Source organism: Sylvia atricapilla, chromosome 8 (genome assembly GCF_009819655.1).
Source record: "Sylvia atricapilla isolate bSylAtr1 chromosome 8, bSylAtr1.pri, whole genome shotgun sequence".
Lineage (NCBI taxonomy): Eukaryota > Metazoa > Chordata > Aves > Passeriformes > Sylviidae > Sylvia > Sylvia atricapilla.
Window position 1 is genome coordinate 19,676,474 of NC_089147.1, and position 21,051 is coordinate 19,697,524.

General features: G+C 58.1%; 2 protein-coding genes across 3 annotated transcripts in view; one reads left to right on the plus strand and one right to left on the minus strand.

The window, feature by feature from the left end:
* Positions 1-9,674, plus strand: part of PSD (pleckstrin and Sec7 domain containing) — a 35,390-nt gene extending 25,716 nt beyond the window's left edge. Inside the window, exons 10-16 of the mRNA XM_066323938.1 lie at positions 3,345-3,388; positions 4,610-4,788; positions 5,583-5,653; positions 6,203-6,360; positions 6,683-6,827; positions 7,438-7,581; positions 7,836-9,674. Of these exons, the coding sequence (XP_066180035.1) occupies positions 3,345-3,388; positions 4,610-4,788; positions 5,583-5,653; positions 6,203-6,360; positions 6,683-6,827; positions 7,438-7,581; positions 7,836-8,075 (981 nt within the window). The 3' untranslated portion in view covers positions 8,076-9,674. The remainder of the gene's footprint in view (positions 1-3,344; positions 3,389-4,609; positions 4,789-5,582; positions 5,654-6,202; positions 6,361-6,682; positions 6,828-7,437; positions 7,582-7,835) is intronic.
* Positions 9,675-9,903: 229 nt separating this feature from the next.
* On the minus strand, positions 9,904-18,597 carry NFKB2 (nuclear factor kappa B subunit 2). Of its 2 annotated transcripts, XM_066323940.1 has the most exons (23): positions 17,731-18,596; positions 16,588-16,632; positions 16,163-16,241; positions 15,653-15,693; positions 15,453-15,551; positions 15,057-15,208; positions 14,344-14,450; positions 14,038-14,196; positions 13,845-13,949; positions 13,615-13,700; positions 13,351-13,489; positions 13,154-13,273; positions 12,871-13,056; positions 12,566-12,707; positions 12,317-12,431; positions 11,907-12,114; positions 11,647-11,816; positions 11,382-11,484; positions 11,039-11,268; positions 10,776-10,845; positions 10,486-10,658; positions 10,298-10,409; positions 9,904-10,204 (listed from the first exon to the last, which is right to left on the minus strand). In XM_066323940.1, the coding sequence occupies exons 1-23, from the start codon at positions 17,773-17,775 to the stop codon at positions 10,089-10,091; spliced, it is 2,802 nt and encodes a 933-aa protein (XP_066180037.1). In that variant the 5' UTR covers positions 17,776-18,596; the 3' UTR covers positions 9,904-10,088. The 2 variants fall into 2 exon arrangements, with proteins under 2 accessions (XP_066180037.1, XP_066180038.1); XM_066323941.1 differs by lacking the exon at positions 16,588-16,632 and having other exon boundaries at positions 17,731-18,597.
* Between the last annotated feature and the right edge of the window lie 2,454 nt (positions 18,598-21,051).

The window sequence follows — 21,051 nt, forward strand, 5'->3', positions numbered from 1 at the left end:
CACTGTGTTTAGCAGAGGAGCTACCAGACTGGAAAGGGGACGTGTCCATAAGAGTTATGATGCATAAAAGAGGCACTCCAGAAAGGGTTAAAACCTTCATCTGGATGCTGAAATTCCTGCCTCAACCTTCACCTGTTACTTGAGTGCTGGGCTCCGGCCCTCAGTACTGTCCTGTGCCAAAGCTGTGTTCAGGCCAGCTTGTTGCTCAGTTCCACAGACCATCACTGGATCTGGTCTGATCTGAGATGAGGAGCTGAAGGCAGGTGTCTTCTCCCTGCCCTGCTTACGTAGGCTGTCCCCAGCAGGGCTGGCCCTATGGCTGGGCTAGAACATCAGAGCCACCTGCCTTTTGCCAGCGCAGCCCCTCAACTGTCCTTGAGATGTTTGGTAGAGCAGGACTCACAGACAGCCTCTGAGCCTGCTTTTGGAGGGCAAGCACCAAAGAAAGATGTTGATTCAGTTAGAAATCCCACTGGGACAGTACATTCCTAGGTCTCTTTAGCGTTGCGCATGTCTAGGACCGAGCTGGCTGATTGGCCTGGCATGCTGCAACAGTGAGCTCATAACCCAGCGATGGGAAAAAACCCCAACCAGGCTTGGGGTCGTCATCCATAGTGGCATGTGGCCAGTGCCCAGCTTTCTCTTGGGTAGTACTTGCAAGCTCAGAGATGCCAAAGAGTTGCTGTACTTCCGGCCCAAGGGAAGTGAATCCACGGAGCAAAGAGAGTCTGGAGAGAGGGACCTGCTGAGAGATGAATTTGGTGTCTCTGGTCTCTGCTGATGTGGCTGTGAGTTAGGCTTCAGGAACTGCGTCACCTGCACTTCCCCAGCAGAAATGATCTGTGCACCAAAAAGCCCAGAATTTTGTGGACTGACAGGCAGTGGCACTGCTACAGGACCAGACAGCAGGATGGGCTTTGTGGCTGGAATGCATATCCTCAGCTAGGACTTGGGCTGAGTCTACCACCTTTGTACCTGAGATTGGTCTTGGTTGGGGCTGGTGTTTAGCCAAGCAGAATTTTGGCACATTTTAAGTATAGATGTAAAGCTTTGTGTTGCCCTCTCAATCCCAATTTTCCTGTTTGCCTCTTACTGTCCCCTTGCACAGGAGTGTTGAGCAGCCCCTGCTTCCTGTGTCAGAGGTGGTTATTTGGCAGCCCCTGCTGGAAATGGGCTTGGTGGGATGCTGTTGGGGCTGGTAGCAGGGCAGCTGGAACCTTTTGAAACCGTAAGGCAGTTCAGCCATTGAAGTATTCACCCAGAGTCCCAGAGCCAAGGTTTTGTAATGCAGGCTGTTATCCAGCACTGCCATCCTGAATTACTCCTTGAGCATCTCCTTCTATTGGCTCATTCGCTCACCATTTAGCTGCAATCCTCCCACAAGCCCTGCACCAGGCTGGGGTCATCTCTAGTTATCCAAAATCCTTGGTCAGCTGGTTCACATCTCCCTTCCTTGGGGCAGGGAGATGACACTTCTGTGTATCACCAGTGACCCAGATGGAAGCTGAGCCATGTGTGCCATTCTGCCCGCTCTTCCTGAGGTGCTTTTCTGCTGTTTCCAGTGCCCACTACTCTGTGCCATTTTTTTAGTCTCCTTTTTGTGTCTGTTGGTTCTCAGCATTTTTCAGCTCCTCGGCAGTGAGTAAGATCCCTTCCCTTCTGTTTCCCGTAGAGACTCCTTATCATCTACATTGCTCTGAGATCCTGCTTATCCCCCTGCTCTGCTCCCAGATTATGTTCTGCAGGGCTTTGGATTGCTTTTTTTCTCCCAGATTCTTCTCTAAGTCTCTTTGCTCCTCTGGCTGCCTTGCTGCCAGCACACTGGTGGCTACCTCCTGCTCACAAGTTAGCATCATGCCCCTCTGGCACTGGGACTGCATGGGTCTGGGATCAAATCTTCTCTCAGGCTCTGAGGCCATTACCACTTTGTAGGTCTCCTGTCTTCCCAGGAGAGAACTGAACCCTACTTTCTGCCTGCTAGATTGAGACAATCCTTTCCCTCCTCTGAGAAACAAGCTGGTGCTGTGCCAGTGTTTCCCCAACAGAAAAGTGTGGAAGGAGCTGGGTTCCTGCTTCATCCTGGCTGCTGCTCCTCTTGGGAGTGATGGATGTCTCTTCCCCAGACACTGCTGGGGCCTGTCTGCTGGCCAGCATTCCCGGGCCCCTGCACGCCTCCAGCTGTACTTTCTCAGCCACCAGCAAGATTTCTCAGCAGCAGTCTCCGGCCCAGTGATGGATGTTGACAGCTGCATGAACAGCCTGTGCAGGACTCGATTATTTTCCTCCAAGGATGATGCCTTCCAGATCTTGCTCTGGACCCTCTGCGAGCACTGTATTGAAAGCCTCTCTGGAACCTCCCTGACTGCAGGGCTGTGCTGAGCACTGCTGGCTTGCACCCAGCTCAACCTGGACAAACACTTAGGACTGGGACCCCTGAGTATCCTCCTGCAGGCAGGCTTAGCTTGTTCCTGTGCAGAAATACAGGCGGCAGACCCTGCCTTGCTCACATGGCTGGTGTTTGGGTCTCCAAGGAGGGAAAAGTGTTTGGGAGTGCTGGGGAGGGGGTAGAGACAGGCCACAGCCACTCCAAGCACCTGCCTTGACCAGCCAAGAGGACAAGGTCCTCTGAGGGCCTCATGAAGGACATGCCAGGGTCTCTGCCAGTGCAGGGCCAGCACCATGCTGAAGTCTCTCACAGTGTGCTCCTGTGGGAACAATGCACTGCCAGGGAGTGCTGGCTGCTGCCATGAGCTGGTCTCTGCCAGCCCAGGATGGGTGGCTGACTGCAGTGAAATTGTTGGCTGTGGTCTCTTGTGGCATGGGGCTTCTGGAGGCCCTGGAGCAAGCTGAGGTCCCACTGAGCAGAGGGAAGGCATGTACCAACGAAGTCTGTCCCAAAAGCTTGCTCTCCTTGGGCCCAGGCCTCCTGAAGGCTGTCATTTTTACCTGCCTGCAACACCACTGAATAGGGAGAGACGGCTCTCCCAAGCACTTGGAAATGTTAGGTGTGCCTCACCATTATGCTGCTAACACTGTGGCACTGTCATGGGCAGGTAGAGACAAAGGGTAGGAGAGGGCAAAAGGCCAGGGCCAACCCCAGCATTTCTTTGGGGTGCAGGGGGAAGTTTATAGATTCTGTGCTCCCCAGGATGAGGTGTCTGTAACCTTAAATTGAGGTCAGCTGGCTAGCCTAGGCAGAACAGGGCTGAACTGGAACAAACTGACATGGCATTACCTTAACCTCCAGTGTCCCTGAGCCAGTCTGGCATGCCTCCTCTGTTCCATGGAGCAGATCCCTGGCCTGGCACCACTCTCCTGCTGATCCCCCACTCTTCTCTCTGCAGGCACTGTACGGCTCCATCAAGAACGAGAAGCTGCAGTGGGCCATGTAAGTACCCCTGGGGGGGATGCTGCTGCATGGCACTGGGTGGGCAGTGAATCCACCCGGCCCCAGAGGCCGCACAAACCACGATGCTGTGAGGCAGGTGCCCCTGTGAGGATGAGGGAAGGGGAGGGAGCTTGGGATGGGATGGGCTGGGTGCAGGCACTGTACCCGTTGACTGCCCTCAGCACTGCCATGGGGCCCTTCCTCCAGCGTGATGGGGGAAAGCCACCTGAGGCTGGCTTCTTGCAGCTTCAACCTGGGTTTGTGCCTTTGCGGCTGTGCCCGGGGTGGGAATAGGCAGGCTCTGGAGGTGCTGTGGCTGTGCTGGGGCCCCACGGGGTGCCTGCACCTTCGCCCACAGCTGCCATCTCCAGCAGCAGGAGTGGCAGCGCCTGCGCTGCAGGGATTAATCAGCCCCGTGCTACCCAGCGCTGAGTGATGTGCTCGACCGCTGCCATGGAGACGCCGGCAGATGCTGAGGGGTTTAATTAGCAGCTGAGGGAGTGAGGAGGCAGCAGCTTTGGGCTCCCACATCTTCCTGCAGGCGGGGGGGAGTGACACTGTTGCAGCCCGCCCATAGTGAGGGGCCGTGACCCGGTGGGAGCGGGCTGCCTACATCCTGCCCACACCTGCTCCTGCCCTTGGATGGTACTGCCCAAGGCCTTCCCACCACAGTCTCCCTGCACCCCTTTGCCTCTGGCTCTGGGCCCTGTGGTCTGGCTGCCACTCTTAAAATGTGAGGACCAGAGCCTCGGTCTCTCCTTGTGGGGATGGTCCATTCTATACCCTCCTTTCTACTAGCTGGGGACCTGGGAGCCTGTATGTCATGGGCTGGGGGGCTGTGGTAGTGCCAAGCTTGGGGTACTGCTCCTTCATCACTCCTGGCTCATCAGCCTGGCTGGCATCTGTTGCACCCCCGCCCAAAGAAAGGCTTCTCACTCCTTGGGGCAGGCAAGGGTCCCACTCTGAATCAGCAGCAAAAGCCCAATGCCTTGTTGTTCAAGGGACCAGGCAGCATCTCAGCTGTCTAGAGAGACGCACACATGGGCATGGCTAGGTTTGGGATGCTCACCTGTGCTGATGGAAGACTGCTCATCCTGGCCTGCTGCTCCTAGCTTCCGTTGCAGAAGCCAGGCCTAAATGTAGCACCAACCAGTGGGGAACTTCGTGTTTGCTATCCCCACAAAGGTAACCAACTCTTTCCCCACCCAAATGTGATTGCAGAGATGAGGAGGAGCTGAGAAAGTCCCTCTCGGAGCTGGCAGATCCCAACCCAAAGTCCATCAAGCGCATCAGCAGCTGCAGTAACCCCTTTCTGGACTTTTCCCAGGACTCCAGCATTGCCACTTACAAGCATGGGCTGTTAGTCCGCAAGATCCATGCTGATCCTGACTGCAAGAAAAGTAGGTGCCTGGGAAGCCCATGGGGGGCATTTGGGGCAAGAGGGCACCAGTGAACTCCAGAACTGAATGGGAAGCAAGGCAGGAGTCACTATGTGATGTCCGTCTGTAGCTTCATGTCAGCGTCTAGCATCAGTGCCCTGTCTGGCTGGCTGTGCCAGGCATAATTCAGCCTTCAGACTGGGGACCTGGAAGGCCTCTCCTTGCCCACAGAGCTGAGAAAGGGGAAGGCAGGGTGGTGGGGTGGGGTCTCGGGGTTGCAACCCTGCCACGGGATTGTGTGGATGAAGGGAAGTGTCCTGTGGTGTGATAGACAAGGCACACAGCGGTCTGCAGCTGGTCGGGCACTGCCAGGCATGTTCACTATATTCCCCATAAAGTCCCTCCTAAGCTCTGGCCGTCTAATGCTGCCTAGATGTGATTAGATGCAGCCGCCCTTCAAAGCCAGCGTTACCTGGCAGGCAGCACTGCCTTGTCCCCGTGCCCGAGCACAGAGGCAGTGGCGAAGCTGAGCACAAGCAGTGAGGCAGGGAGTGCAGGGGGGGCAAGGGGGGAGCACAGCACAGCGCTGGCCCCAGGAGGCAGCAGCAGCCTCCCTGCCAGCAGCACCGTCTGCCAGCCACGCGGCCTGCACGGGCTCAGGTGCGCAGGGACAGTCCTGGCGTGCTGCCCGTCCCGGGGGTGGGGTGGGGTGACGTGCACTGTGGCAGGGCTGACTGGAAGAGGGTGGGGGGATGGCTTTTCCCCCCGGCTCTGTTCTGAGGCTGATGTCTGAGCTGCACTCTCCTCCCCGGCAGCACCCCGAGGGAAGCGCGGCTGGAAGCCTTTCCACGCCATCCTGAAGGGAATGATTCTCTACCTACAGAAGGTAGGCAGAAGGACCACCCACATCCACACCAGAGGGAGAGGGATTGTCCCCAGTCCAGAGAGAGGGTCACAGCAGTCTCCACAGCACTGAGAGAAAGCCTAAGCAGACTTAGCACCCTGCATGCCTGAGCTCTTGGACTTGGTGGCATCCCTGTTTCCAAGGTGCCTGGGTACAGCTTGGGCAGTGAGAGGTGCTAACTGAGAGCACTGCATGCAGGGGGCTTGGCTGGGAAGAGACGTGCACCAGGGTCTTTCCCCTGAGTGGAGGGCTGGGCTGCACATCCAGTTCCCTGCAGGCATGCACACAGGGAACTGGGAGCAGTGGGGAACAGCCCCCTGAGCTGTTGCCAAGCCAATGTGCCTGGATTGCGCATACTCTCTTTCCAGGAGTATAGCATGAGCTGGAAGCAGAGTCCACAGCTGCCTGGTGGAGGGTGGTCTCCAAGCCCTGCCACAGCCAGCATTAATCTGCAGTTCCTGAAAACTCACAGAGCTGACTCATAGTGGGGTGCATCCCTGAGCTGGCTCTGAAACACCCCATGATTTGCAGGAGGAGTATAAGCCAGGGAAGGCACTGGCAGAAGAAGAACTGAAGAATGCTATTAGCATCCACCATTCGCTTGCCACACGAGCATCTGACTACAGCAAGCGACCCAATGTCTTCTACCTCAGGACAGCTGACTGGAGGGTCTTCCTTTTCCAAGCACAGTGAGTCCTTCAGGATCCCTGGCTGGGTCCCACACTGGGGCACAGGAGTTCCCCTGATTTGAGTGTAGGATGGGATGGGGCTTAGGGCCACCTTGCTCTCTCCTGTCCTGGCCCTGTCTGGAAGGAGAGGGACGTGGTGTCACTGCTGAGCTTTGCCCAGCTCCTCTTTTTCCTACCCTGCTGGGTTCAGGTTAGCTGTGGGTAGTCTCAGATGCCATGGTTGGCCAGGGCCAGGCCTGGGGGTACCCAGACCTTGTCTGCGGAGCAGATCCATGTGTCTTTGACAAAGACAGCCCGTCTGTATTTTGGCCTTTTTTCTCAGGAACCCTGAACAGATGCACTCGTGGATCACACGCATCAATGTGGTGGCAGCCATGTTCTCTGCGCCCCCCTTCCCCGCAGCCATCGGCTCCCAGAAGAAGTTCAGCCGCCCGCTGCTGCCCAGCTCCTGCACCAGGCTGTCTCAGGTGGGCCCCAGTGTGGGGGCAATGGTGAGCCTGGGACAGACCCCTGGATCTGCCAGTGGCACATTCCTCTGTGGAGGGATCTGTGTAGTGCAGTGAACTCAGCTGCTTCCCCAGTGAGGTGAAGGGCCAAGGGGGAGACAGAGAAAAGGGGTACTGAGACTGGGGGCAAACAGTGAGGTTTTGTTCCTGACAGTGGGGCAGGAGTCAGGTGATGGTCAGACCATGGAGGAGAAAGTGGTCCCATATCATGGCTTGCAAGGTCCTGCCAGGGACCTTGAAAGGCAACTGACTGGGGGGATTAGCTGGCACTCGTGCATACCAGGGCAGTTATTCATAGAGCAGAAAGGATTTAAAAAAACACCAGCCTAGTTTTAGAGGGATTAAATTCTGCTTTAAGACTGCAGTCAGCCCCGCTATGAGGTGAGAGCAAATTGCCCCCAAGAGCCTGTGATTTTTGCCTGCCATTAAAAAAACAAAACCCAAAAAGCCAGCAGCAGAAGCTGAGATCCTGGCTGCATCTAGAAAGGGGTACAACCTGTTCTGTCCCCGGCCAGCTCAGACTGCCAGGGAGGACAGAGCAGGGTACTGACATGGTGCCACCCTTCCCCAGGAGGAGCAGGTGAAGAACCATGAGACCAAGTTCAAGACAATGTCAGCAGAGCTGCTGGAGCATCGTTCCTCACTGCCTGAGAAGAAGGTGAAAGGCAAGGAGTACGAGGAGCTAAAGCAGAAAGAAGAGTACCTGGAATTTGAGGTGAGCTGGAAGATGCCCCCCTCTGCCCTCAGGTCCTCTGCCCCTACCTGTTTGGCTATCCTCAGCGATGGGACCAACCTATCCCATCAGCTGAATTACACTGCCACTGCCGTGGTCTCGGACCACGAGCATTCCTCTGCCCCGGGATGCTGGCTGGGTTGGAGGGACCATGAGCATCCCCCCCTGCAGGGATGCTGGCCATAAGACAGTACCCAGCTTGCCAACCTCTCTCTCTGCTGCACTGTGCTCCTCAGAAATCGCGCTATGGCACCTATGCCATGCTGCTGCGGGCCAAGCTGAAGGCTGGCTCCGAGGACCTGGCAGCATTTGAGTCCACCCTCTTTGACACAGCGGGTGGGGAGGACGATGGCCTGAAAAAGTCCCGCTCCAGCCCCTCACTCAACGCAGAGCCCTCCAGCACGACCACCAAGGTGAAGCGCAACGTCTCAGAGCGCACTGGCCGCCAGCCCCCTGGCCACCCCCAGAAGTCGTAAGTGTGGGGCCTCAGCTGCCTGCACTGCAGCTCTGTTCCTGTTCCCCCGGCACGGGGGTGGAGGCCGTGTGCCTGCCGAGACCCTGCATGTGTCCATCTGTCTGCGGCACGAGCTGGAGGGGGTGACAGCCCTACTGCAGCTGCCAGCACCAGCCATGCAGGGCCATGGCCCCTCCACTGGAGACAGTGGCAGAGCAGGACGGTCCCCAGTCCTTGCCTGCAGGAGCTGCCTGGCGCCACAAGAGTTGTTCCTGCCCCTCCTTGTCCTGCGCTTGGCTGCAGGACCTACTCTTGCTGCCCTGGGGAGAGGGAGCAACTGAAACCTATCTGCTGGGCTCAATTCTTCAATGGCTTTAAAAAAAAAAAAAAAAAAAAAAAGGCAGAGAAACAAAGCCAGCAGCTGCTTCTCCAGCTCCATCGTGCCATGGGGGTAGATGGGAGAGGGCCAGCCCTAAGACTGTCCCCTCTCCTGGGGCTGGTGGCCAAGGAAGCCAGGGCAACAGCACCTGGTCCCTTCCCTGGCACCTCAATCACCTTTGCACCCTCCCCGCTTTCTTACAACTTTTGAACAGTTTTTGTGATACAGTTTTGCACTTTTTAGTACCAGATCGAGCTGACCACCAGGGAGGTTTTTTGGGGGGGCTACTTTTGAAGCTTTTTGGGAACTGTTTAAAAAAAAAGAAAACCACAAACCCAGCCATATCTTGTAGGCACTGCACTCTGGGGGAAGTAGTTTTTTAAAAGGACTCTGGGTGATCCAGCTCCCCACACCCGCACTCTGCAGCAAGCTGAGCATGGTCTACTGTGTGTACTGCTGCTGCCTGCTCCCCAGCTCCACTTCAGCACCAGCAACCCTTCGGGGAGGCAGCCCTGTGGCTGCCAATACCAAGGAGGCAGGCTTGAGATGGCAGCACCCATTGCTGCATGTGTGGCTGCATAGGAGGCTGATGTACCGGTGCTTCATGACTCCCACTTTCCACCCCCCACTGCTGGCAGCTCGGACTGGCCCCGTTTGCAGCAACCTGGGTGTGAGCATCCTACCCAGGGCACGGTGGGCAGTGGTGTGTAAGTACTCCCCATGGGGTGGTGACCCCTGGAGCCAGGGTTGATATGGGGGTCCCCCTGCCCTATGGGTCCAGCACAGGCTGGAGCCAGCTTTTCTTCCCATCTCTTTTCCGATGCATGGCTGGGGCCTCAGATGCTGCCAGCAAAGCCTGTCTGCTGTGCTGCAGTCCTCGTGCTGCAGCAGCAGTGGTGCAGCCCCTTCCTCAGCAACAGGCTCCCTCCTTTCCAAGGTGAGGGGCAGGCTGGGGCAGCCCTCACCACTCCAGAGCGGGCTGAAGGATGCGTACCCAGAGCAAGGTGCAACTGATGGAGCACGGCTGCAGGATTGTCCAAAAAGGCGTCCAGGTACAGTGAAGGGCTGTGACCAGGGGCTGGCACACATGCAGTTCTCAGCCGCCTGGGACCTGGCTGGTTTCAGCACTGACTTTGCGAATGTGTCAAAACTTTTTATTCTGCTTTTTTGAGTCTATTGCAAAAAAAAAAAAAAAAAAAGAAAAATCCACCCCTGCCCCAGGTGGCGGGGTGGGGTGGGGGGGGGGGGAAACCTTTGTACAGCTTCTCTCAGTTACTGAAGTAAAACTCACTCTTCACTTCTTGGGTGCACTGTGATTTCTTCCCCACGGCTGAGGACAGCCCCAGCACCAAGGGATACTGAGGAGGAGCTGGCAGCTGTCTCCTTGCTGCCAGACTTCCAGACCCAAGCAGGGTTCAGAGGGGTGAGTGCCCAGCTCATGGCTGAGGCTGGAGAGAGGGAGGGCAAAGACTAATGGAACCTGTGTCCTTTTATTCAGAAGAGGGACCATTAAATAAGAGCAGAGACGGGCAGGAGCCAGCTGCATCCCATCCCTGAGTCCAGGCAGCCGGACCCCAGGTCCAGAAGGCACTTGTGTGGGCAAGGCAAAGGGCAGTGCAGCTCCCTGTGTGGTCACAGGGGCTGCTGGCTGGCTCCTCAGTGCACCTGTGGCTGCTGGCTGGGAGGCAGCTCACCTCCTGGCTTCAGGGCTAGTGTGGGTGCCTGCTCCTCCTCCACCGACTCACTGCCGTAGGCGCTGTCTTCCTTCAGCTCTGCAAAGCAATGCCCAGGTGCTCTTAGTGATGGGGCAACAGCGGGGCAGCAGACACGCCCTGCCCACTAGCCCCAGCCCTCCCTCTCTGTACCTATGCTCTGCAGCTTCTCCAGTGCCTCGGTTTTGTGGAGCATCCTCACGGCGTTGTGGAGCCCCATGGAGTCCAGTGCTTCCAGCAGTCCCCCCAAGCTGCCACCTGCCAGCTGCAGAGAGAGAGCACTGAGTAGGGCTGATGGCCAGACAGGCAAGGGGGACAAAGGCACCCCAAAGAGGACTGACCTCGTAACTGCGCAGGAGGCTGACACTGGGCGAGGGCGTGTCCTTGTAGGTCTCCACGAGGCTGCACAGCCCCAGGCGCTTGGCCAGCTCAATCCAGTCTGACCCACTGCAGTCCTGGTTCAGCAGCTGCTCCAGCCCCTGCAGTGCCTCACTGTCCAGTGACAGGACCTTCCCTGTGTGAAAGAGGTGCCCCCATCACAGGCTGCCCATCCTTGCTGCTGGGAGGATGTTACCCTGCCTAGGTGTGGTGCTTTTGAGTTGGGGGGATGGGAGGCGAAGGGGCTGCTCACCTGGCTGGGGGGCAGTGGGCAGTTCTGCCTCGGGCCCCTGCTGGGATGCCTGCAGCAGGATCTCCCGCACCTGCAGACAGACATGGATGTCAACCTTCCAAAGCACTGCCCAGATCGCCCACTGCCTCCTCACACCTTTGATCTCTGCAGGACATGGAGGAGCACAGGCATCCTCACAGGAGCATCTCCTGGAGCTCTGCCCCATCCATGCTGTGGCCTGCACAGAAACACTCCCAGCACGTTTGTTGTGCTGTGCTACGGACCTTCTGGCTCCGAGTCAGGTCCAGGGACGTGTGGCAGCGGCGCTGCCTGTGTCCTGCCTGCCAATGCCCCTGTGTGGAGAGCTTGGAGTTGGTGCTGTGCTCTGCAGCCAGGGCTGGCTCCCCTAGATCCATGGCCAGCTCCTGCTCCTCAGGGTCAGTGTCTGTGTCACTACTGGCCTCTGACGAGGATAGGCTCATGGGTTCATCGTTCTCACACAAAACATCTGCCCCTGTCGGGAAAGGGAGGTATGAGCCAGGCCCACGGGTCTGACCTCGTGCCTGGCACCACCCAGCACAGGCAGCCAGAGCTACAGGGAGGGAAGGAGGAAGGGTAGTGCCTTACCAGCTTTAAGGAGCAGTTTGGTGAGGGTGGGGGAGCCCAGGCCAGCAGCCAAGTGCAGGGGAGTGTTCCCAGCGAAAGTCCGGCTGTTGATGTCTGCTCCCAGCTAAGAAAGGTGTGAGACCGTGAGAATGGGCCGTCTGGGCACTGCTTCTCCTACACCCTGTCGCTCCAAGGCCTCAGGGGAGCCCCCACTTCTGCCAGAAGCCTGTAGGAGGCTGCATCCCATCCCTGTCCCACAGCCACCACTACACCAGCCACTCCATACCTTCTTCACCAGGTGGGTGGCCATGTTCAGGTTCTCCATCTCCACAGCCAGGTGCAGTGGGGTCCTCCCACTTTGCCTCTCCACTGCATTCACATCTGCTCCCGTCCTGACAAGCAGGTCCAGGCAAGCCAAACTCTTTGCCTTCACAGCCAAATGCACAGGCAGGAGGCCTGCAAGATGGGGATAGGCTCAGCAGCCTTCTGGCCAAGCCCATGATGGCACCACTGGGGTTCTGCCCATCGTCCCTGAGCCACACTCACCATGGAAATTGGGCAGGCGGAGCAGATAAGGGGCAGCTGAGCCCAGATGAGCCAGCAGTGTCCTCAGCATCTCTTCATCACCAGCCTGGAGTGCCAGGTGCAGCAGGGAATTGCCATAGCGGTCCAGCAAGGTCGGGTCAGCGCGGGCTTGCAGCAGGAGCTGGACCACTTGGGGCTGCTTGGTGATGACTGCCAGATGCAGTGGTGTCTGCAGGACAGCAGTACATCCTCAGCAGCGCTCGTAAGAAGAGCCAAGTCATGCACCACCATTCTCTCCAGTAGCTGCAACTTGTTCAGATCTGCAGCCTCCCCTCAGCCAGAAGCAGCTACAGGAGCCCCCAGGGTTGGAAAACAGGACTGAGGAACTACTCCCAGGTAGAGGAAAACTGGCTACTCTGAAAAACATATACCTGTTGCAGGTTATTTGAGATGTTGATGATCTGCTGGCTGGGGATGCTAACAATGACATCAATCAGCTGCTTGATCACAGCTGTCTGTTCATGGATAATAGCGAGGTGCAAAGGCCTGTAGAGAGAGTGGGATAGCCCCTAGGTCAACTCCATGCTTCTCCAGGTACTCCCTGTTGCCCTCAGAGCCCCCATAGTGGCTCTGACAGACAAGACCCCCATGGTCTCCCTTCAAACCCCTCGTGTGCTCACGTGTCTCCGTTCTCATCCTGTGACGCGGCCAGGTGCCTCTGGACCGCCAGCAGCATGCGGGGGTCGGCGGTGACCGAGTAGTCGAGCAGGGCATGGGCATTGCGACGGGCTAGAGCCAGCATCCACAGCTGGCACAGCTGGGCTGGGGGGCAAAGCAGCACGTCACCTCCAGGAGCAGCAGCTTCATCCACCCTTCTGCATCCACCAGGTGTGGAGAGCAGCACACAACCACAAAAGGTTCCTAGTCCATGTCTCCTCTCCTAAGCAATGTGTCCCAGCCCTCCCTCAAGCTCAGCCCCTCCTACCGTGCTTCTGCAGCTCCTTGCAGTACGTGCTCTCTTCTGCAGGTGCCTTCCTGTCGCTCTCAGGCCCCTCTGCCTCGGGGCCCTTCATCTGCACACCCCCCTGGTAGCTCCCCACTGGGTGGGGGCCAGGTGAGTAGATGCTGTTGTATGTCAGCCCAGGGGAGTATGGGAAGCTGAGGTTCCCACCTGTGGGGCAAGACAGAGGATGGGTGAGCAGAAGGGAGATCCCAGGGCAAGACCTCAGCCACGTGAGAGGGGAGAGGGAAGCGGCATCACCACTCACCTCCTCCAGAGCCAAAGCCCCCGGCCCCCCCGCCAGCCCCTCCCATGTGTGAGCCACCACCAAAGTGCTGAGGAAACTGAGGCAGGACTTTCTTGCGCTTCCTTTCCACTTCTTCCTTATCTGTGGGGAGAGGGACAACAGGGTGAGAGGCAGCCTCAGCAGCAGGGGACATGCCAGCCTGCCGGGGTGGTGCTCACCTTCCACCACTGGGTAGTAGGTGAACTGCTTGGAGTCACTCACATCCCCTCCCCGTTTCCGCTTCAGCTGCAGGAAGACGGTGACAGGACGGTCGATCTTGGGCTTGTGGTAGGGGGGTGTGCGGAAAACAATGGCATACTGTGGGCAGGACATGATGGACATGAGGTTCTGCTCATCCCTGGAGCTGGGAATGGGGCTACCTCACCCCACAGAGCATTCATCTGCCTTGAAGCAGAGCAGGACACTCCCCACCTCCCCTGTACCTGCTTGTGCACATCCGTAGGAGAAAAGTCGCCGAAGGCCTGCCAGCCGTTCTCATCATCCTCGTAGAAACGCACCTCAATGTCATCTGGGGAGACAAGTGGCACTGGCACCGCCTGACTCCTTGCCCCAAACAGGTTCCAAGGACACAGACCCCTGACCACCCAGGAGCCCCAGATCACTCCTGCCACAGCCGCTCCAGAAGGTTCCATCTAGAGAGAATGGCTTTTACCTTTCTGAACTTTATCACACAGCAAGTAGACTTCATCTCCTCCCCGCACAGAGCCTGCTGTCTTATCCATCCGTGAGATCTTCAGGTTGGAAGCTCCAGGGGACTCTGCAGAGCAAGAGGTGTTGGGAGTTACTGTGCAGAAGTCCTTATCCCCTCCTGCTCCATCCCTTTCCTGCACTGGCCCCACACTCACTGCTGTCATGGATGGGGTCCGAGATGACAGGCTGGAGGGCCAGCGTGAAGTTCCCACTGCTGTCACGGAGGTAGGCGGTGAAGCGCAACCGCACAATGCTCAGGTCCATCACCTTCTTCAGCTCCTTCGCCTCCAGCTCGATCTCACGCAGCTCCACTTCTGCCAGGGCAGGGGGACAAACCGTCAGGCTGTATGGGAGGACAGTGCTCCAGATTCCCTTCCTACCCACCCCAGCCCCATGCTAAATCAGCCCCCAGCTGTCAGCCCACGGTGCCGAGGCCCACTGAGTCCCCAGGCTGCCCTCACCCGTCAGCAGTTGGCTCCTGTTGCGCATCTTCTGCTGCTTCAGCTTTTCCTTCATGATCTCCATCATATTCTTCTTGGTGACATGGAGCACACCCAGGTTGCTGAACCTGGAGAAGAAGGAACCTGCTGGGATCTGGGAGGATCAAAGCCAGGAGCAGCAAGCCCCAAAGGGCACATACTCCTGCAGTTGGGAAGGACCTCAGCACAGAGCGGTGCCACTCAGGCAGCAGGGAATCAGTGTGTGTGCAGCAGAAGAGATGCAACCACAGAGGAAGGAAAGGAGCCCAAGAAACTCTGGTCTCCCACAGGTGTCCAAAGGGATGTCAAAGACAAGACCAGGAAGACTGAAGGCCAGAGGGATGCAAATGGTACTGAGCTGAGCCAGGGATGGATACATGAGAGCAACTATAGCAGCTGCAGAATAACCCTGTGACTCAGGCTGTCTTCAAAAGTCATCTGCAAAGGTGGGGAGCTGCAATCTCAAGGACAGAAGCTCAAAATAAGCTGCATATGTCAAAACCAAGGGACAGGCAAAATGCTCAGGGAAAAGACCTGCAACAATGAACTTGTCTGAACACACGCCTGACCTCATCCAGCAAACCCAGCTCCAGGGTGCACTAACCCCTATCTTCTGCCCATCTCATAAGCTGCAAGCAGCACCCAGAGCAACCTCACACAGGCAAGAAGATACCCTGGCTCCTCCTTGCACATACTGAGCAGTCATGTCCTTGGGTCCCACAATTGTGACACAGTTGCCAGCCTCGTTGCACTGCTTGCCCACCAGGCTGTGGGCATGTACACGGGGAGGGTCACTGTGCGTCACCAGGTCTACCTCGATCCGAGCCACCCCTGTGTAGTTACAGATCTGCAGGGAAGAAGAAGATGGGGGTCAGCTACAATAACCCCAGGAGCCTGAAGGATTCCCTACAAATCCCTGTTATCCCTCCCCATGGCCACCACTCCTTCTGCTGCAGCCCTCCCATCGCTCCAACACCAGGAGACACACAAGGGCTTATAAATTTCCTGTCCTTCCTTCAAGGCTCCCCTCTGATGCTCATGCACTACTGGCTGAAGACACTGCTCCATCCCCTTCCCATGGCAGCGCTCACCTTGACAGTGGGATAGGTCTTGCGCCCCTTCTCACTGGATGCTCCTGGCAGCCCCCCGTGGGAAGGGCCCTCGCAGCCGTACCGAAACCGGAAACCCCGCTGTGGAGGCAAAGAGCACCTCAGCCAAGGGTGGCCAAAGCCTGATGCCATGTGAGCAGGAGGTGCCATTACACCTGTCTTTACCTGGGTGACGTACTTACCTGCTTTGGCTGCTCAATAATGACAAGGTAGGGACCTTCCACTGGAGGACAGAAAGGAGAGGTACCAATGAGAAACATGGGAAAACCAAAGTGTATGTTCTCACTAAGGATGCTGGAGATACAGGGACAGCACTGAAGAAGATCTGACCACTGTCTGTCCCATGGGGGTCCTCAGAGCCCCTAAACCCTGTGCTGTCACAGCCCAGCTGGGAACAGCAGTCAGAGTAGCTGGAAGAGGAGAGGGCCAGAGGATGCTTTGTCACTTGGGAAACAGGGACCTCCAAGAGGTCACAGCCCAACCTAGCAGTGCCTGGCAAACTAAGCAGCAGGGCCAGATGAAACAAGCCCCAAACTGGTGGAAGGGAACAGGGATTCCCAGACAGCCCACAGTGGGACCAGTAAGGACAAAGCCTGCGGTGCTTCTAGGAACTAAGAGGCATGAGTCAATCTGCCGGGAAACTCCACTGCAGCTGGGGACCCCCAGAAGGGTACAGCCAGAGGGGCCCTTACCTGTCTCCATCAGGGGCTCCTTCTGCTCCATCATGTGGGAGCCAAAACTGAAGTCATCATAGTCAATCCCATCCAGGCACTAAATAATGGGAGGGAAGGATGAGTGTGATGAGTGTGTTTGGGTTGGAATTCCCCAACTACCCTGGCAGAATGATGCAGTCTGGCACAGAACCCCATCGGGGCAGGCACAGATCCCTGTCCCTCCGCGGGAAGGGAGGCGGGCAGGTGCAGACCCCTCAGCGCCCACCCTGAGGGCTGACACAGACCCTCGCACCTCCCGCCCCGGAAGCAGGCACAGACCCGCACCTCCCGCCCCACCCCACCCCTGGGGTCGGGCACTGCCCCCTGCCCCGCTCCGGGGCCGGGACGGGGACCAGGCAGCGACACCCCCCGGGCCGATCCGATCCGATCCGTGCCGCACTCACGGGTGGGAATTGCTCGTCCATGTCGGCGCGGGGCCGGCCGCCGGCCTGCGGGGAGAGGGGGGGTTGAGCGGGGAGCGGGGCTGCAGGAAGGCACCGCCGCTCCGGAAAGTCCCTAGAAACCCCGCCGAGCCGGGAAATGACGGGACCGCGCGTCACCGGCCCGCCCCGCCCCGCCGCGGCCGGGACACGGCCCGACCCGGCTCGGGGCACGGGGCACGGGACCGGGAACACGGGGCACGGGACCGGGAACACGGGGCACGGGACGCCAGGGTCGGCCCAGCACGGCTCGGAGCGGGGCTCTGCTCGGCACGGCTGCTCCTGCGCCCGCCGGCGGCCGCCCGGGGCAATGGGTCGGGCTGTCCCCTCCTCGCCTGGGAATTTTGGACTCGGAGCCCGGGGCGGGCTGGAAATCCCGGAGCACTCCCGCCCGCCTCCCCCCGGCCATTCTCGCCCGGGCGCTGCCTGGCAGCTCCGGGGCGCCAGATGTGCCGTATTTTCCCCCCGGGAGTACGGAGGGATTTACCCCGCACCGTCCCCGGCCGCCTGTCCTGCTACGGGTGCCAGTCCCCGCTGCGCTGCCATCAGCCCTTCCCCAGCAAGAGCTGCAGTGCAGCACGGCTGAAACCACCCGCCCGCGCCATAAAGCCCCGCAGCAGCCCCTGGGTCCCCCAAGGTCCCTACCCCACATCATCCCGTCCTGCACAGGGACGTGTCTCCCGCACCGGGATGTCGTTTCCCAGCCCCTATGGATTGCAACAGGAGTCGCCCCAAAGTGCTGTTCCCTAGCCCACTGGCTCTCTTCTGGGCAGGGGAATCTCTCCAGAACTCTGCAGACCGAAGCAGAGTCTGCAGCCCCTTGCCAGGCACCCAAAGGGGTGTTTTTCCTCTCCCCAGTTAGAACTTACACAGCAGCCCCTGCATCCTTCCCGCGGAGGTGGCCTGAGAGAAGCATTCGCTATCCGTGTTCCCATTGCCTCCTTCCTACTGGCTTCAAAGTGGAAGCGGCAGCCCCACACCTCCCTGTGGGAGCGTCTCCCACCGCTCCAGCACTCAGCACTGGATGCTTCCCGCCGACCCCAACAAGGCACTGCCAGCATAGGGGCCCTTCCCTGCTGCCCACAACGCTCACACCCTCCTACTCACCGGGGAGGAAGAGGCTGGTCTCAGCAACCCGTCCAGCCCCAGCATCGCCACAGGGACTGCCAGTACCACAGGAGTTCCGCTGGGGTCAAGGTCTGCCTGACCACAGAAAACCACCGATGACTTCTAGCAAAGGGGCAGGATCAGGAGAGAGCCTACGGGCATGCTCCGCATTTCTTCTCACTAGGCAGTGAAAAAGAAAAAAAAAAAAAAAAAAACAACCGTATCTGACTCCACGATGCCCTCATACCATGAATTTCTGAATCAGTGGTTGTTGCAGGTCCCACTCAGGGGATTTTGAGTGTGTGGGAGAAGAGGGGAAGGAAGGGGATTGTTCAGTCCGTGCGTGACTCATATTCTTCAGAAGCTGAACAGAGCCTTTTCAAGGAGATCTTTCAGCCACTTAAGTCTTCCAAAGGGGCTGTCCTGTGACCCCAAGCCTCAGGGTTTTCCCGGTTGGCCTGCCACCTAAGCACGGAGATGCATCCCAGGCAGCCGTGTACCCCGGGATGTGGGGTCTGTGGGACCTGCAAGCACATGGGAGGGTGCAAGAAAGGTGAAGGTAGAGATCCAGGAGTGGAAAAATGAGGTGGGGACCTTCCTCCTGCCATTCTGCAGGGGCTTCCAAAGGTGTAGGAACATGGGCAGAACTCCCTGCTGGTCTGTGGGAAGCAGCACAGACTGCTTGCTGTTGGGATCCCACCGATCATCCCACCTGGACAGCATCAGCCTGCCACCATCATCTGCTGGCACAGATCTTCTGGAGAGGTGAACAAAGGGACAACCAGCCTTCCTCAGTGTGCTGGGAACAGCCACCTACCCTACCCACTGAGCCTGATGGGGGAGCCCAGGCCTGAAGCTGCTGGATAAGAACAGACCATGCCCCTTGAATAACACAACTCCCCTTCTCCAGTGGCATCAGCTCCATCTCCTCTTGAGGGGTTTTCACCTGGGACAGTTCCACTTGTTGCAGCAAACAGCATGATTAAAGGATGTCATGGAGTCATGCCTGCATCTCCCCATCCCACACAGCTCTTTCTCTCTCTGGAGGTTCCCAGCCATTTCCCTGCACACTTGTGCAGTATGCTGGAGGAAGCCCACCTTGCTTGCTCAGCAGAGATGGTGTCACCACCTGCTTCCTTGTTCCTGGAAAAGCAACCTCAGGCAACCTCAGACCTGCTCTCAAGGTGGAGTTCTGCTGTCTGTGCCAAGCAGCATGCCTTTCTGGCCCCCAGGACTTGGGGTTTCCCCTAGGCGTGTAGCATACACAGCTTTTATCCCCCACCTCCCAGAAGGGAACACATCTCTCCTTCCTCCATCAGTAGCATGCCCTGCTCTGTTACCCAACACATCTGCCCTGCATCATGGGCTTGAACTGCAGACCTCATTTGCTTGGCTAATTCCTCCTCATCTTCACACATTCCTAGGGTTCAGGAAGGATCCTCTGAGCATCGCTGGGAATGGCAGAAAAGAGCCGCAATCCAGCTGCAAGGCACTGCCTAGGGCAGCACCAGCTTCCTGCCCTGGAGTGCAGCACTGCCACAGCACTCTTGCCAGATGGCACAGCCTCCCTGTGCCAGCCAGATGGCTTCAGTTAAGGGCCAGCTCTTGGCTAACAGTGTGAGTTAAAACCATTCTTCCATGCCTGCAGCTCCTTGAACGTGACCTAGTAATGCAGGTGCTATTTTCTTTCCTCCCATGACAGTCGGCTGACTTGCAGAGCTGATGCCCTGCAGGCAGGAGGGAAACATACGTCAACCTATCTGAGGTAGGAGTGTTTAGTAGCCATGGGAAAGGGTGCTCCACAAACGCAGGAGGCAGCATGAGTGCAGCTCTGAACTGCTCTAGTGTACAGCTGACATGTTCCAGCCACTCAGCTGGCTGCTCCGCTAATATACTCTTCCCGTCGCATTTTGATTTCCCTGGGGTCTGCTAACACCGGTAAACAATGGCCCTGAACACTTGGCCATGCTTTCTGCACAAATCCTGTGCTCTGCTTCATTCCTGGAGTCCCAACAGCTACTGGCAAGAGGCCACTGAGTCTCTCCCATATCACAGTCAAAGTTACTTTGCTCTGAGGCCCTTCCTGAAACCAAGTCCTTGACCAGCAAGTATGGCAGAGAGAAATCCCCTCTCCCTGAAAACCTTCTAAGCCTTCCCCTTCTGACAGCCTGCCTTTGAGCACTGAAGCCGTTTGTCTATCTCTGCGAAAAATGCCTTTACTCCCATTGTGGCTATCAAGTTGGTTTCGGCAAACCCCAGCCACCCACTGATCTTCTGGTTTTCTGCTCTAAGGACCTGTAAATCAGCTCCTCTGCCGTTATGAACTATTAATCCAGCTGTATGCCCTCAGAGAACCCCTCCCAGCGTCAGCCCTGCGTTTGCTGTCTCTCACTCTCGCCAGTTTCCACTCTGCCCACAGTACCGCTGCCGTGTTGGTGCTCACGGCTCCATTTGGGCTAGAGCTCGCCGAGCCGGCGGGCACGGATCTGCCTCGGAGCTGGCAGCGAGCCAGCCCTGCTCCAGCGCAGGCAGGGCTCAAGGACGAAAGAGGGAAAGCTGCAGGATGGGGCAGAACCCACTGGCAAAATAGAGAATACGGGACTTCCCCACCAGCAGGGAAAAGGGTGTAAACGCCAGCGCTGGGACTTGCTGTCTCCTCTCCCCTCCAAGACAGCAACTGCCTCAACCTGGATCTTCCCAACATCACCTACCCCAGCTGGCCTCATGGACGGCCCAGAGGCAACCGGGGACCGGCGCAGCTGCTGGAGCGACAGAGAGCCCAGGACCCTTGCGCTGGCACGGGTAGCCCAAGCACAGGAACTTTATACCTCTGAGCCGCTCAACTTCCCTTTCCCTGGGAACCGACCCCCGCTGGCGCGGGTAGCCCTGCCCGCCGCCGCTCGGGCGGGTCCCCCCGGCACCCCCAGGACCCACACCCGCCCCGGACACTTACCTTCATCCCAGCCTCAGGCCGCCCGCCGCGCCCCGGCCGCGGAACCGGGAAAGTCCCGACCCGACTCCGCCTCCCGGGGCTTCCCGGACCCGGCTCCGCCCGGCGGAGACTGCGGGAGGGCGGGCCAGGGGTCCCCCGAAGGGACGGGCATCTCCGGGCTGCTGCGTTCCGCCGACATGGCGTGTCCGCCACCTGGCTGGCAGTCGGGGCAGGGAAACGAGCCCCGGGCTCATGGCTGTCCTGGACATGGCTCATGGCTGTCACGGACAGCTCATGGCTGTCCTCCGAGGGGTGGACAGGACCCTTCATCCCATTCCCAAAGCCAGCTGCCACTCCAGTAGGGAAGGACCATGTGCCTCACCCATGGC

Bases quoted from the DNA above. Each gene is read 5' to 3' on its own strand.
- NFKB2 (XM_066323940.1), bottom strand. From the start codon at position 17,775: ATGCTGGGGCTGGACGGGTTGCTGAGACCAGCCTCTTCCTCCCCG. The intron at 13,701-13,844 runs GTAAAAGCCATT...TTGTCTCCCCAG, and splicing joins GTGTGATAAAGTTCAGAAAG to ATGACATTGAGGTGCGTTTC. The intron at 13,057-13,153 runs GTGAGTGGTGAT...CTTGCCCCACAG, and splicing joins GGGCTTTGGCTCTGGAGGAG to GTGGGAACCTCAGCTTCCCA.